Source organism: Ranitomeya imitator, chromosome 2, assembly GCF_032444005.1.
Source record: "Ranitomeya imitator isolate aRanImi1 chromosome 2, aRanImi1.pri, whole genome shotgun sequence".
Classification (NCBI taxonomy): Eukaryota; Metazoa; Chordata; class Amphibia; order Anura; family Dendrobatidae; genus Ranitomeya; species Ranitomeya imitator.
The window spans coordinates 658,510,142-658,526,438 of NC_091283.1; the positions used below are offsets into that span (position 1 = coordinate 658,510,142).

The window sequence follows — 16,297 nt, forward strand, 5'->3', positions numbered from 1 at the left end:
CCTGTACTTGGTTTGAACAGTCATTTTGTGCAGACAGTCCCCTTAAATTGTTTTAGACCCTTTTAGTGCGGTGATTAGCAGATGCCCTATGTCTGTGGGAATTCATTTGAAGCTATCCTTTAAATTATTTAATTAAAAAAAGTATATGCACTCAGTGGATTTGCAGTTATACAAAATGTGCGTTTTTAGTAGTCACTCAATGTACACAGCAAACTTTTATAATTTAGATCATGTAATACCAGCAAGTTATCAAGTGGATTTTAATCTAAAAATACTGATAAACTGTGAATGTTTTTACTTGCGTTCAACTTGTCATATTGCAGCATCTTTTATATTCTAATAACCAGTGCTGCTATTAACATATACAAATGCATGGTCAGGAGTCCAGTTTAATAATACTTTATATTTATTTACATGGCACTATATATATATATGTATAAAAAAAATAAACCGGATTCATCTTAAAGATCCTTTCAGTGACATTAGCAATGATGGATCTCACAGAGCCATTCTTTAACATCCTACACAAAAAATGGTATGGGCTCAGCCTGGTACATATTCTGTCTCGCATCGGTTTCGCCGTGTCTTCCTGTAGATGGAGGGCAACCACGCCTTTCCCCTTACTGCAGTGCTTCATATACACCTTTGCGGAAACATAATAAAACCTCACATAAAACCCTTGAAGCAAAGTCTGAGTTTAGGGCTGCGGAGAGTCCAAGGTGCAGTTTTTCTCACGGACTAGGAGCGGACCTAAATTTCAAGGAAAAAGAAACCCTTAATGAACAATACAGATATGTAATAATAATAGTAATGCTACAATTGGATAATAAGATCCCTTAGAGTCTTGGGGAAGTCTATGCCATATAGCATTAGTATGGGAAGAGTAAATTGTACTTTGGGATACTTGTTCTCCCAAACGACTGCATACATAAAAGAGCAAACATCCAGTTATTGGTCATCTAAATCCTGACCTCTGCTACATTCAGTGAATGATGAGATGCAGAGCTTCCATGATATTATCTATGATTTCAAAGTGTCAAATCTGCAAAGACCACAGTCTTCCCTCCCACAACCTCTTCTAAAATACATGCTTCCCCTTGGTATATCTGCTTGTGTGACAGTGCAGCAGAAAACAGTCTGTCCACGACTTGGACAATCTCTTCTTAAATACAATATTCCCCAAAGTAAAATAAAAATAGCAGAGGCTCACCTCCCGCATCGGTGCCGTTCCAGCAATATTTGTGCCAGGTCTTCCGCGGCACTGTTCTGCCAAGTGAGTGCTGCAGCCAATCAGTGGCCCCTAATAGGCTGCGATTGCTATGCATTCCTCAGAAGCCTGAAGGAAGTGGGAGACCCGCAGCCCATTAGAGACGGCTGATTAGGGTATGTAAGGCTACGTTCACATTAGCGTTGCGCCGCCGTGCGTCGGCGACGCAACGCACGACGCACGCTAAAACGCGCGCAAACGCGCGCGTTTTGCGACGCGTGCGTCGTTTTCCGACGAAAATCGGACGCACAGAAAATGCTACATGTAGCGTTTTCTTGCGTCCGACGCTAGCGTCGGAAACGACGCACGTGGTGAAAAACGCCACCAAAACGACGCACGCGTCCCCTATGTTAAACATAGGGGCGCGTCGCCGCTGCGTCGCCGGCGCAACAGCGACGCACATTGGCGGAACGCCAATGTGAACGTAGCCTAAATGCTGCAGCCAATGTCACATGAGCCCCGATGCAGGAGCGGATTATCTGGTATTTTTAGCTGACACTGTGGAATACAGCACTTAAAAGTAGCTTGTCCAAGTAGTGGACAATCCCTTCAATAACAATGAGATGGCTGATCTCTAATGCCCGACTTCTGTCAAACGGCTTTTCAGTTCTCTACAGGGCTATAACCCAGAGCAGTCTCTCTCAGATTTAGGACTTTATTGTCTTGAATGGACCAAAGGGCATGTTCTCTAGCACCAAAGGAAAGTTGTTAAAACTTAGCCTGTAATCATTTAGGACAGAAACAATAGGCAGATTGTGCACATATTAAAAAAGCCATAATGCTTACGCACTCGGGTAGAAACACCCTTAATCATTTATTGCCTACAGCTCCATACAGCAAAAAAAAATACATTTTCACCTGAACTTTGAATGCAACTGACTGAGACTCTGATCATCGAGGTAACGTGAAAAGTGCAGCAGAGCTGTGTCCGGAAAGCAGAGGGGCTGCGGTAGGAAGTTGGCTTGGATCTGCAAAAGGCAATGGGCAACTTGTGCTACAAGGGGTGTCCTAAAACAAAACATGCAAATGCCCATTACAACCAATCACATTTCAGAGACACCATAGGAAAAATTACTTCTATAAAAAAATATGAACCTTATGTGATATTCATCCCCCTGATACATGCCTAATGCAGCATTGACACATCTTGGTACGTATACTTTTGGATACAGTGAATATTTTCTTTTTACATGGTTTTGCCTGTCTTGTTTTGCTCTGCTCATAAGGAAAGTGCAATAATGGTGGCGAACATCTGACGTATGGATCAAGAAAGTTCCTGGTCATCGCTTCCAGTCTAGCAGAGGCTGAGCAGCAGGGGAACCAGGATTCCAAGAGTGAGTGTCTTTTCATCCTTTCTCCAGGCTAGCTTTTCACTGTCAATATACCGCAGGATCCCCTTACAGCCACAGCACCTAGAGATGCATCTTGTGTGCCTTAAATTTGTTCTATGCACGCTGGATCTTAAAAGACATGGGCTATTAACCTGTGTGTGGTCTTCATGTTCAAAGACAGATTGCGTCTTGGCAAATATTTTTTATTGGATTTCTAAATGAAAAAGTAGATCTCAAATGTACCAATTGCACATGCAAAAGGAACAAGTGCTCTGCATCTTGTGTACAGAAACAAATCTCGCATTTTGTTTTCTTAAGAACAGTCAAAAAACCATGTTGGTATGTAACATAGTAACATAGTAACATAGTTAGTAAGGCCGAAAAAAGACATTTGTCCATCCAGTTCAGCCTATATTCCATCATAATAAATACCCAGATCTACGTCCTTCTACAGAACCTAATAATTGTATGATACAATATTGTTCTGCTCCAGGAAGACATCAAGGCCTCTCTTGAACTGCAAGGCCTCTCTTATGGCATGTAGAGGTACATGCCATAAAATCACAGATTACACAAATGTGTTCCTACTAGACAAGTCTTTGTAGCCCGTTAACCAACAAAGGGAAGTATTCTTGCACACTGGCACAAGGATGGGTTAACTAGAAAAGACTGAAGTACAATTTGGTACCGCATAAGAGATGATCAGCGCTTGTTTACTGGCCTGTTTATACAAACCTCAAAAGAAAAACAGATGGGAACAAAATAAAACTAACATAACTGTAGTATGATCGCTCTGTCCCAAAATGCATCATCTGGTCAACAGCGCATTCCCCATTTTCATTGGGCGGTGTCCTGCAGATAAAGAGCATTTATGCCAGCCGGTAAGCAGCATAAATCTCGCTAAGAAGAAATGATTGCCCTCTCATAAAGGAGAGAAAAATGTTGTCCGACCTCCAATTTTTTGAATGGTAAAATGTATCTGGCAGACCGGATCACACATGCTGTGTGCACAAAAATATAATAGGACCGTGTCCTCAAGACTGGCGTAGCGCAAGCTCGTGATGTGCCGGTCTTGACAGTACACGACGCTGAATTGATTAAGAGGTGCACTCCAACCTAAAGCTCTGGACACGGTGATAGTTTTAGGAGATTGTAGAGTGACTGGATCCTGTTTCAGGACTCAGTGGGTTTTTATGAAATATTCCAATAGTTGGGTCGTTCTCTCGTGAAGTGTTTCTGGGTTGTTGTTGTTGTTGTGTGCTTACCTCAAGATTGTCGCCTCATTTCACTCATCTTTCCCTCCCTTTTTACATACACCTTCTTCCCGTTACCCCCCACACTTCTTTCATCCCTCTTCTCCCTTCTAATCCTCCCACCCTCACTAAAATTTATTTTTTTCTCTTTCCCTCTTTGTAACCTCTATGTTGAAATTTTCAGAATAATTTTTCATTTGCTGATATTAAAATTTAGGTAGCTTCTTTTTTTGCAGCTGCAATGTTGAGGACCCGTTTATATATTTCCACATGAATATTGTTATCACAAGTTTTGTTCAGTCCTGCGTGACTTATTTGACCATAATATATTTTGGTAGTATGTTATTTTTTTTGTATTTTCAAAATTGATTAATAAAAACAAATTGAACATAAGAGGTGAACACCACTCAATGAGTTTGGTGCCTCTAGTTAGTGACATGCAGCACCTCCATGTGCAGCACCTCCATGTGCAGCACCTCCATGTGCAGCACCTCCATGTGCAGCACCTCCATGTGCAGCACCTCCATGTGCAGCACCTCCATGTGCAGCACCTCCATGTGCAGCACCTCCATGTGCAGCACCAGTCAGAGACTGAGGTAGCCTTTCTGGTGTAGAAAATGCAGGCAGATTTGATTACCGCAAATACTCATGTATAAGTAGACCTGAGTATAAGTTGAGGCACCTAATTTTGCCATGAAAAACTGAGAAAACCTATTGACTCGAGTATAAGCTGGGTATGCATTGTCTCCTCATCCCTATCCTTGTATGCATGGCTCCCCTTTATCTATCTATCTACATATATCTATCTATATAAAAAAACAAACAAACAAAAAAAAAAACCAACATCCTTCTTACCTTCCCAGCGTGCACTCGCTGCATCTTGTTTCGGGGCCAGCAGCTCTTCCGGCTGAGCGTTCACCTGTCCCCGCTGATTAAGGTAATGAATATTCACTCCACGCCTATGTGAGTGGAGAGTGGTGAATATTCATTACCTCAATGAGCGGGGGATGCGTGATCGCTCAGCCGGAAGAGCTGCTGGCACCGGAACGAGATGCAACGAGGGCATGTGGGGAAGGCAAGTAGGATGTGTGCTGGAAGCCAGCAACTGTGGCAGTAATTGAGTGCACTATAAGAGCAATTAATATTCACGGCCAGCGCAGTGAATATTCATTTCCTTTTTTTTTTTTTTTTTTTTTTTTTAACAGTGGGCACAGGCTTTAGCTGCAGCAAAATGTACTGAAAAGCTCAGCTTAGACACGAGTATATACGGTAATTCAACAGAGGCGTAGCCATACCCAGACTCCTGCTCAGCCTTACCCATTTTAGCAGAGCTGACGTACAAAGTTGTCAAAATGCCAAAATTCACCAAATCCTTACGCAACTGTGGATTGCGCAAGCATTTTGCGACTTCTCAAAGCTTCTAGGACACTATTGAAGTGTTAAAGCTTTGAAGAATCGGCCACATTGTCTTGTAGACAAGATACATTTAAAGGTCAGGTGATACAACATACCAGAGAGATTGGTTCAGTGCAGTAGGACATTCAGAGCTCATCAACTCTTCACCTCGGTCAAGAATCTGGCAAAGGAGGGTCAAGCCAAGCTGTGGGGTAATAAGCACAATACAAGAGTGGGTGGTGATTTTACTATGCTCACTAATAAAAGCAATAGTTATAAAAAAAACTTTGCTCAATAAGATTCAACATGTAGTCACCTTATAAAGGAAAAGTGTCCTGTTTTCTACTGTCGTGGAGCCTTTCTGCTGCACTTTCTGCGGCAGAAAGCATAACCCATCTAGTTTTAGCAGAATGCAAACGGATTGAGCGTACACACTTCTGCTAAACCCATATAGTTTCTTAGTTTGTACCTAAAGCCTGGTTTTAACTACTCTCCATTTAATAAAAATTGACCACAGATGCAGAATTAATTCTTAGGAACACACCAGGTACATGTCATCTGAAGTTAGTATTCCAACAGATATAAACCTACTACAATTATTTTATTCAGCTGCTCCTTTCAATGTGAAAATTAAGGGATATTTTCTCCCAACTGGGAATCTGTAAAGCCAGTAAAATTTATCAAATTGTCTAAAGGGATACTAATGACTGCTTACAACACATGCAATTGTTTGATTTATCCAATATAACTTTCTTATGCGCTTTGGATATTAAGTGCCGATATACGAATATTTCCAATAATGAAGGAATAACGGGTGTGAGACAAAAAAATAACTCCAATAGTGTCCTCTGTGACATCAAGTTTTACTGTTTCTATGTTCTTTTCTGAACCAATTTGGATGTGATAATGAGTGGTCTCATAACATGAATGTGGCCTTGTTATATTTTCACCCTTTGGGGTGGAATCAAACATAATTTTGATATGTTCGCACATTATCTACAAGATAAATATCAGTTGAAATCCTCTCTAAAAGCACTATGCAGAACATATTACATAGCACTGTGTACTTACAATTGCTCATTTTCCAATCTACCTAGTTAATTCTTCTGTTTTCTATTAGGTCTATGACGTCATGTGATTAAAATCTGTCTAAACCTTCTAAGCTCTATGTAGAAAGAGGAAGTCAGATTTCCCTGTATGACTCATCAGTCGCTGCAAAAGTCCCTGGTCGGGGGAATAGCAGCTGGGTCAGGAGGTGAAAAGGGGAATGGTTTCTGCAGGGACATGAAACTTCCTGTTTCTACACAGAGCAAAGAGAAGAATTATCTAGGTTGAAAGGCAAAATGAGCAATAGTAAGAACACAGTGCTGTATAACATGACTGCTATGTATTAAGAGGATAAAAACTTTGATGGGAGGAGTGCTTCTTTAACATGATAAAATGAAGGTATAACCACAATGCAACTGTCGATCCACTGGACCAAACATTTGGAAAATAATTTTACACATTTACATAATTCTGCATGTTATTTCCTTCCAAACAAGCATCTAGACTTTACCTTGTTCTGGAGCAGAGATGTAAGTTGCTGTTGAGGAGAAGTAACACCAGATCCACAGAGACATTGCAGCAGGGAAGTGACATCCGATCCAGACAGCTGGCTCACTACTTGAGCACAGGGAACAGCCAGGCATGGCAAAATCTGGGAGAGATGGGTTGTAACAAAATTTGATTGAAACATATAAGAAATTGAGATTTGTAAAAGTCTAGTAAAGAATGGACACCTGATCTTGAGCATCTTTCTTGATGAGGAAGGGCAAGCTGTGTGCTGCAGTGGAAATCAATGACGTGCACTGCTGCAAAGGAAAGAAAGGGAGAATCCGTCCCACCAAGCGCTTTCCCTTTCTAATGCACATGATCTGGACAATCTGTTCCTCAGTTGCTCTGTGGACAAAGTTGAAAGAGGGATTAAGCAAACTGCATGTATCTAGTCAACAGAAAACCTAAACTAGTGTGTATAATACAATAATGTGTCCAATTTCAATGTGGAATTGTGTCATTTGTTTCTTTAATCCCTTCAAAGCACAGTCTGTTTTCACCTTCCTGACCAAGCCAACGTTTTTCAATTCTGACTAGCTTTATGTAGTGGTAATTCTGGAAAGCTTCATCGTAACCCAGTGATTCTGCAAATATTTAGGTTGATAAAAATAGCATTTAATTAAATTATCAAAACTGACATTTTGAAAAATTCACAATTTTTTAATTTTCAAACTTTTTTTTAGGGTATAAAAATTCAAAGAAAAGAAAAAGTCAACAAAATAATAAACGACATTTACCACATGTTTACTTTATCTCAGCATCATTTTTGAACCACTTTTTTGTAGCTAGGAAGTAAGACAGGTTAACAAATAGGGGGCTGAAGGAAGAAGAGCCAGATTGAGGTCTAACTCACCGAATATTCACCATTAAAAACATCAATAGGTAAAATGTTTCATACATGGTTATTTATGTTAATTCAGTCACTGGCTTATATTCAAGAGGCATATACAAACCTACCAGACTTTTCTCTATGCACTCGCATGAAAGCACATGGTTTTGTAGTATGCAAATAGGTACTCCCATATATAATACTTATGCTACCTGTTGAATCTCCAATTATTCTTTATACACATTTTTTTTATGTATCTAATTTCTATATACATTTTAAAGCGGTTTGCTGTGTGCTCCCTCACACAAGAGGCACCTGTTTGTCTTATTACTATATTTTTTGTTTTGGCCATTTAGTAAATTTATGTTTTTTATACTATTACGATTCCCCTGACCGCTGTCACCAATTGGTCAGGATTCCCACCGTGACCGTCACCCCTACGTCACGGATTGAGGTGACTTTAGGCCAACAGACGGCTATCACATGTGCAGGGGGCCTCATCTTAGTTATCCCTCCACTCCACGATGTGATGAAAAAACACACACAAGGCTATTGACCTCTTAGTTTACAGCAGGGGCTTATTCTAGGTATCCCACTGCTTTCAATATACCACGAACTGCAGGGATTTATGTATATCCCGCTTACAGTTCCACTTAACACTTGCAGTTCTCTGGCGCCCCCTTACTCTCAGGTCAGATTAGGTACTGCACCCTGGGTAATTAGTCGCCAGAAAGGCTGCCTGCTATGTACTGGCTATTGGGCACGCTGCAGCGACGCGATAACTACTCCCACTCAGGCAGGAACAATAATTATTAACCCCGCAGCCGCTTCAGCCTCACCCAAAAGTCTGCACACTATCGGCATCACTGCCACCAGCTTCGATTAAACGGGTCCGAAGCTAACCCAACACAACAGTAACAGTAGCGTATTTTCCCTTCAAGAGACTTAGGGTACGGTTTAGAACAGGAGAACGGACTAATATATAATATTATATCCCATAAAAAATTAGGCAGTGCTTTATCAAAAATATTTTATAAAGATGTTATAAATGAGACAATTGCAAATATGTACATGGGTAATTATAACATAAAGGGAATAAATGAGAAAAGTATCACTCACATGTTAAAAGCATGGCGGGCACCCCAGGCTAGTGCAGTTTCCATACATCCCAGTCCATGGGATGTACTCAGCTCTTCCAGGACAATAGGACAAGAAGTCCAGAAGAAGAAATCAAGCAGAGGCTCAGCTGGGGATGTGTGCAGCCAGTTATACTTTCAAGGCTGTGACATCACAGAAAGGCTGGCTTATCCAGACCCTCCTCTCTCTACATTCTGAGTACTTCAATCTTAAATTTATCTACTTGCTATAACTTTGCTACAAAACATGACAGAGTCAGACTCAACCTATCATTCATCTCGGATTAACGTGAGCATTCTAATGAGATCAAATATGTCCTATCTGGGATACATATTTACAGAGAAATCCCTACTTCTTTACCAGATGGAGTTAGAAGCCCGAGTCTCATGGGATGTGTAGATACACCGAGTGAGACTAAGAATATATATTTTCGTATTTCTAGCTTAAATCGTTTGCCTAATATCTAACAAAAACTAAACAAAGAATCTTTCATGAATTTTTGGAGCCACTTTTCCTTATAGCTGAACAAGAGCTTACACAGGAAATGCCAGTCGTAAATTCCATTCGGCAATAAAACCTCTCTTCCCCCATACTCTCAGAGAAGGAAAGCCAGGAATTTGCAGCTACAAACTGTTACTCCAATAAGGGGGGCTTAGCCCACGCAGGCTAGCAAGAGAACTACTTATGATATTTCATACCATATCGTGACACCTCCCCCTTTTGGTGTGCGCTAGGGAGGTAGAACCCGACGGTATGCCTCCATGGGCACCTCAGTAAGTTCACCCTGGCGGGAGAGTCCATCTGCATTCCCATGCTCCCTGCCCGTTTTGTGTTCAATGGTGAAGTCAAACTGCTGAAGGGCAAGGCTCCAGCGTAGCAACCTGCCGTTGGTTCCACACATGGCGTTTAGCCAGCGCAGAGGGTTGTGGTCGGTCACCACAGTGAAAGTGTGACCGTACAAGTAGGGCTGCAAGCGCTGCAGGGCCCAGACTATGGCCAGGCACTCCTTCTCGATTGTGGAGTAGGCCACTTCCCTCGGCAAAAGTTTCCGGCTCAGGTATAACACGGGGTGCTCTTGGTCCTCCGAGTCAACCTGGCTGAGCACAGCACCAAGGCCAAACTCGCTGGCGTCGGTCTGCACCAAGAACGGTCGACTGCTGTCGACTGCTTTCAACACAGGGGCGTTGCACAGTGCGGTTTTCAATGCCTGGAAGGCCCCCTCACAGCCATCTGTCCAGTTGACGATGTGGGGTAGCTTCTTCCTGGTGAGGTCCGTCAAAGGTTTTGCCAGGCTACTATAGTGCTGTACGAAGCGCCTATAGTACCCTGCAGTGCCCAAGAAGGACATCACCTGTTTTTTGGTCACGGGAGTGGGCCAGTTCACGATCACTCCCACTTTGTCAGGCTCTGGCTTCAGGGTGTTCCCGCCTACCCGGTGCCCCAGGTAGTGAACCTCCCTCATGCCCATCTGACACTTTCCCGGCTTGATAGTCAGTCCTGCTTGGTGAATCCGCCTGAGCACCTCCTCGAGATGCTGCAGGTGTTCCTCCCAGGAGAGACTGAAGATGGCAATGTCATCCAAGTACGCCACGGCGTACTTCTCCAGTCCCTGAAGCAGGAGGTTGACCATCCGCTGGAAAGTGGCAGGGGCATTCTTCATGCCGAAGGGCATGACCGTGGACTCGTACAGTCCAAAGGGTGTGATAAAGGCGGACTTCTCCTGCGCCTCGGGGCTCAGGGGAATCTGCCAGTATCCTCGACTCAGATCCATTATTGTTAGGTAATTTGCGCCAGCTAACTTCTCAAGCAGCTCCTCGATGCGCGGCATGGGGTGCGCGTCAGAGGCTGTGATGGCGTTGAGCCCCCTGTAGTCCACGCAGAACCGGGTGGTCCGGTCCTTTGGCACGAGAACTACAGGTGAGGCCCACGCACTCTTTGACCGTCGAATCACCCCCAGCTGTAACATCTCATCAATCTCTTGGCGCATAATCTGCTGCACCTGGTCAGAGATTCGATAGGGTGTTTGCCGTAGTGGGGCGTGATTCCCGGTGTCCACCTCGTGGACTGCTAACTCAGTCCTCCCAGGTCGGTTGGAGAACACGACCCGGAAAGGTTCCAGTGTGGTTTGCAACTGCACCCGCTGGGGTTCAGTTAACGAGGCGCTTACCTCCACATCCTCGATGGACCCATTGGTCTTGGCTTGGGCCAGCAAGTCCTGGAGGGTGTCTTCCTCACCGTCTTCGGGCAAGCTGCAGACCGGTAGGACGAAAGGTTCACGTTTGTGATGAGCCTTCATCATGTTGACGTGAAAGGCCTTTCGCCTACCCCGAGCGTGGTCAAGCGTGACCACGTAAGTGACCGGGTTGAGCTGTTGGTGGACGACGTACGGGCCCTCCCAAGCGGCCTGAAGCTTATCCGTTGGTACGGGGACCAGCACCCACACCTTTTGACCCACGTGGTAGGTCCGCTCCCGGGCGTTCTGGTCGTACCAGTGCTTCTGATCAGCCTGAGCCTGCGTCATGTTGTCATGCACCAACTGCGTCAAGGTCTGCATCTTGTCACGGAAGCGCATGACATACTCCACTATGGACACTTCAGAAGGGTTCGGCTCCTCTTCCCAGGATTCTCTTACCAACCCAAGGGGTCCCCGGACTCGCCTGCCGTACAGGAGCTCGAAGGGGGAGAACCCCGTCGAGGCCTGCGGAACCTCTCGGTAAGCGAACAGCAGGTGTGGGAGGTACCGCTCCCAGTCGCGCCCTTGGGTCTCAACCAGCATGCGTAGCATCTGTTTGAGGGTACCATTGAAGCGTTCACACAAGCCATTGGTCTGTGGGTGATACGCACTCGATACCAGGTGCTTCACCTGCATTCTCTTACAGAGAGCCTCCATTAGGCGAGACATAAATTGGGTCCCTTGATCAGTAAGCATTTCCCTGGGAAATCCGACACGTGAAAAGATAGCCAACAGGTCATCCGCCACCTTATCTGCCCTAGTTGACGACAGAGCTACTGCCTCTGGGTACCGGGTAGCATAGTCTACCACAGTAAGGATGTATTGCTTTCCAGAGCTGCTGGGGACGGCCAGCGGGCCCACAATGTCCACCGCGATCCTCTGGAAAGGCTCCTCTATTACTGGCAAAGGGATCAGGGGAGCCTTAATAGCAGGCCCCGCCTTCCCCACTCTTTGACAAGTGATACAGGAGCGGCAGTAGTTTGACACATCTGTCCCCATCTTAGGCCAATAGAAGTGTTGAGACAGCCGGGCCTTAGTTTTGCTGATCCCCAAGTGTCCAGCTAGCGGGATCTCATGGGCAATCCGCAACAACTCACCCCGGAATTGCTGTGGGACGACCAGCTGTCTTTCCCTCAACCACTCCTTTTGTGATTCTCCGGGTACTGTCTCCCGGTACAACCTTCCTTGTTCCCAGAACACCTTCTCCTTATCAGTCTCGGAGAAGCGCGTCCCGGCGTTTTGTCTCAAACTCTCTAGGCTCGCATCTGTGCGCAGAGCAGCCTGAAACTCCTGGCTAGGGGAAGCCAAAAGCGACGTCAGGGTCCCTTCCCCACGGGAACCCTCTTGGACCTGCTCTGGGTCCACCTCTGGTTCAGTCACAGTGATGACTGAGGAGGGTCCGGAAGGCAGACAGTTATCTGCGCTCCGGGAACTCTGACTGCGGGTGACAGCAGCTACGTAGGCTGTCTCCCCGGGGGTTTCTACAGTCCCATCAGCCGGCGCTGCTATGGGCTCTACCTCCCCATCCACCCCCAACACTCCAGGGGCAGTGCTACTTATGGGCCAGTTACCTTCCTCGGTGGCACTGGTCACTTTCATGGTATCACCTTCCTCACGGTTCCCATGCATCTCCCCATTTCCTGTAGCACCGACACTTGCCCCTGTTAGGGGTTCCTCAGCCGTCTCACTCCGCAGAGCGACGTGGCTGGGCACGCCTGTACCTATGGACACATTAACCTTCACAGAAAAATCATTATCAGGTTCAGCTGGCACAGGTACAACATTTTCACCATCAATCCTAGGGAAAAAATGGTTATTAGATGCATCATTACAAGATAAAGCATGGTCAGGTAACACATGCGATCTCCCATCATCATCATCAGGGTTAACTTTACCCTCATTAGTAGATTGGGGAGGGGTATCAGGGACGTAGTATGCAAACATCCTCCCCAAATCAGTCCCCAACAAAACATCAGTGGGCAAATTATCCGACAGCCCCACTTCCTTCACCTCGCTCCCAGCACCCCAATCAATAAAAACCCGGGCCATCGGTAAGGGACAGCGGATGCCCCCAATCCCAGTGACAGTTAGGGTTTTCCCCGGAATGATTTCTTCAGGGGCCGCCAGTTCGGGTCGGATGAGGGTTCGTTCAGCCCCGGTGTCCTTGAGGCCTGTAGCAACATGGCCTCCCACAGTGACGTGCTGTACATTGTCACACACCCTCCCAACCACACCACCCACCAAAAGAACTGCTGCATTAGGCCCTGGGGCCTTGGCTGGGGTGTTCTTCTGCTTGGCTGGGCAGTAGGTACTGATATGACCAGTCTGATTGCAGGTGAAACACTTGGGGGGTTCGGTGGTAGGTCTGGTGTTGTTGGCCACAGGGCCAGGACCTCTGGTGTGTTGGCTGGCAGGGGTACTGGCGTTGGTTGCAGGCTTACCCCCTCTCGCAGCCATGGTTGCCAAATAAAAGATAGGATAGAAAAACGAAGAGAAAGGGAAGGGATAATTACCAGTACGCAATTGTCTCACAACTAAAAAGCACTGAGTTCGTTCTCCAAACTTATTTGCGCAGAGTCCTCGCAAGAACTTTCTGCAAGTTTTTAGTGAGAGGAATGATTACTCAAACCAAATCACTAATGCTCTAAGATATCCCACCGCCTTGCCACCAGTTGTCACGATTCCCCTGACCGCTGTCACCAATTGGTCAGGATTCCCACCGTGACCGTCACCCCTACGTCACGGATTGAGGTGACTTTAGGCCAACAGACGGCTATCACATGTGCAGGGGGGCTTATCTTAGTTATCCCTCCACTCCACGATGTGATGAAAAAACACACACAAGGCTATTGACCTCTTAGTTTACAGCAGGGGCTTATTCTAGGTATCCCACTGCTTTCAATATACCACGAACTGCAGGGATTTATGTATATCCCGCTTACAGTTCCACTTAACACTTGCAGTTCTCTGGCGCCCCCTTACTCTCAGGTCAGATTAGGTACTGCACCCTGGGTAATTAGTCGCCAGAAAGGCTGCCTGCTATGTACTGGCTATTGGGCACGCTGCAGCGACGCGATAACTACTCCCACTCAGGCAGGAACAATAATTATTAACCCCGCAGCCGCTTCAGCCTCACCCAAAAGTCTGCACACTATCGGCATCACTGCCACCAGCTTCGATTAAACGGGTCCGAAGCTAACCCAACACAACAGTAACAGTAGCGTATTTTCCCTTCAAGAGACTTAGGGTACGGTTTAGAACAGGAGAACGGACTAATATATAATATTATATCCCATAAAAAATTAGGCAGTGCTTTATCAAAAATATTTTATAAAGATGTTATAAATGAGACAATTGCAAATATGTACATGGGTAATTATAACATAAAGGGAATAAATGAGAAAAGTATCACTCACATGTTAAAAGCATGGCGGGCACCCCAGGCTAGTGCAGTTTCCATACATCCCAGTCCATGGGATGTACTCAGCTCTTCCAGGACAATAGGACAAGAAGTCCAGAAGAAGAAATCAAGCAGAGGCTCAGCTGGGGATGTGTGCAGCCAGTTATACTTTCAAGGCTGTGACATCACAGAAAGGCTGGCTTATCCAGACCCTCCTCTCTCTACATTCTGAGTACTTCAATCTTAAATTTATCTACTTGCTATAACTTTGCTACAAAACATGACAGAGTCAGACTCAACCTATCATTCATCTCGGATTAACGTGAGCATTCTAATGAGATCAAATATGTCCTATCTGGGATACATATTTACAGAGAAATCCCTACTTCTTTACCAGATGGAGTTAGAAGCCCGAGTCTCATGGGATGTGTAGATACACCGAGTGAGACTAAGAATATATATTTTCGTATTTCTAGCTTAAATCGTTTGCCTAATATCTAACAAAAACTAAACAAAGAATCTTTCATGAATTTTTGGAGCCACTTTTCCTTATAGCTGAACAAGAGCTTACACAGGAAATGCCAGTCGTAAATTCCATTCGGCAATAAAACCTCTCTTCCCCCATACTCTCAGAGAAGGAAAGCCAGGAATTTGCAGCTACAAACTGTTACTCCAAGAAGGGGGGCTTAGCCCACGCAGGCTAGCAAGAGAACTACTTATGATATTTCATACCATATTGTGACATATACATAAAATTGTTGAAGTGGTAAATTATGTAGGCCCTTTCCTTGTTGGATAAAATAGAGGTCATATTTTTATTAGGTTAAAAAATTAGCAGGAATTTTTCATTTTTCCAAAGTGACTGAGGGTCCGGTCCGATAAGTAAAAAAAACAAAAAAAACCAAAACAGACTATTGTAAAAATGGCACCACTCACAATATTCAAAGCTGCATTCACAAAGTTTGTTAACCCTTGAGCTGTTTTACAGGAATTACAGCAAATTGAAAGAAAATAAAAAAAAGTTACGTTTATCGCTAAAATGTTACTTTAGCTCCAAATTTTTCATTTTCATAACAGTAACTGTAGAAATTGGACCACTCAATTTGTTACGCAATTTTTCCAAAGTACATGGATACCCCACATGTGGGGGAAAACTACTGTTTGAAAGCAGAGCTTGGAAGGGAAGAAGTGTGATTTGATGTTTCAAGTGCAGATTTGGCCAGAATAGACTTTGGACACCATGATGCATTTGAAGAGCCCCCGAGGTGCCAAAACAACAGGATTCAACCCCCACAAGTGGAAAGTAAACCCCTCAAGGAATTTATAGGTGCTGTGATTATTTTGAACCCATTGATTCACAGAATTGTACCACATGGAACATAAAAATGAAATATGTTTTTTCCACAAAAACGTTGCTTTAGTCCCATATTTTTCATTATCACAACGATAATAAGAGAAAATGGACCAACCAATTTGTTGTGAAATTTCTTTTGAGTACGCCAATGACCCATATGTGGGTCAAACTACTGTTTGAGCACACGGGAGGGCTCGGAAGGGAATGAGCGCCATTTGACTTTTGGAGCACAGATTTGGTAGTATTAAACTGTGGGTACCAAGTAGCATTTAAAAAGAGTCGCTAGGATTATAAAACAGCAGAAACCTGCCACAAGTGACCAAAGTTTGGAATCTAAACCTCTTGAATTCGTCTAGTGGGGTGTATTGTGCATTTTTCCCCCACTAAAGTGTTGTTTTAGCCCCAGAATTTCAAAAGGGCTAATAGAAGAAAATAGACCAAACAATTTGTTATGCAATTTCTCCTGAGTATACCAATACCCCATATGTGGGCGGAAACTACT

At 44.5% G+C, this 16,297-nt stretch overlaps 1 protein-coding gene across 2 annotated transcripts in view; it reads right to left on the bottom strand.

The window, feature by feature from the left end:
• Positions 1–388: 388 nt before the first annotated feature.
• Positions 389–16,297, bottom strand: part of PATL1 (PAT1 homolog 1, processing body mRNA decay factor) — a 154,655-nt gene continuing 138,746 nt past the window's right edge. For both annotated transcript variants that reach the window (XM_069752979.1, XM_069752978.1), the window contains 5 exons: positions 7,028–7,187; positions 6,805–6,945; positions 5,363–5,451; positions 2,126–2,275; positions 389–750 (listed from right to left, as the gene is read on the bottom strand). In XM_069752979.1, coding sequence (XP_069609080.1) covers positions 732–750; positions 2,126–2,275; positions 5,363–5,451; positions 6,805–6,945; positions 7,028–7,187 — 559 coding nt within the window. In that variant the 3' untranslated portion in view covers positions 389–731. The remainder of the gene's footprint in view (positions 751–2,125; positions 2,276–5,362; positions 5,452–6,804; positions 6,946–7,027; positions 7,188–16,297) is intronic.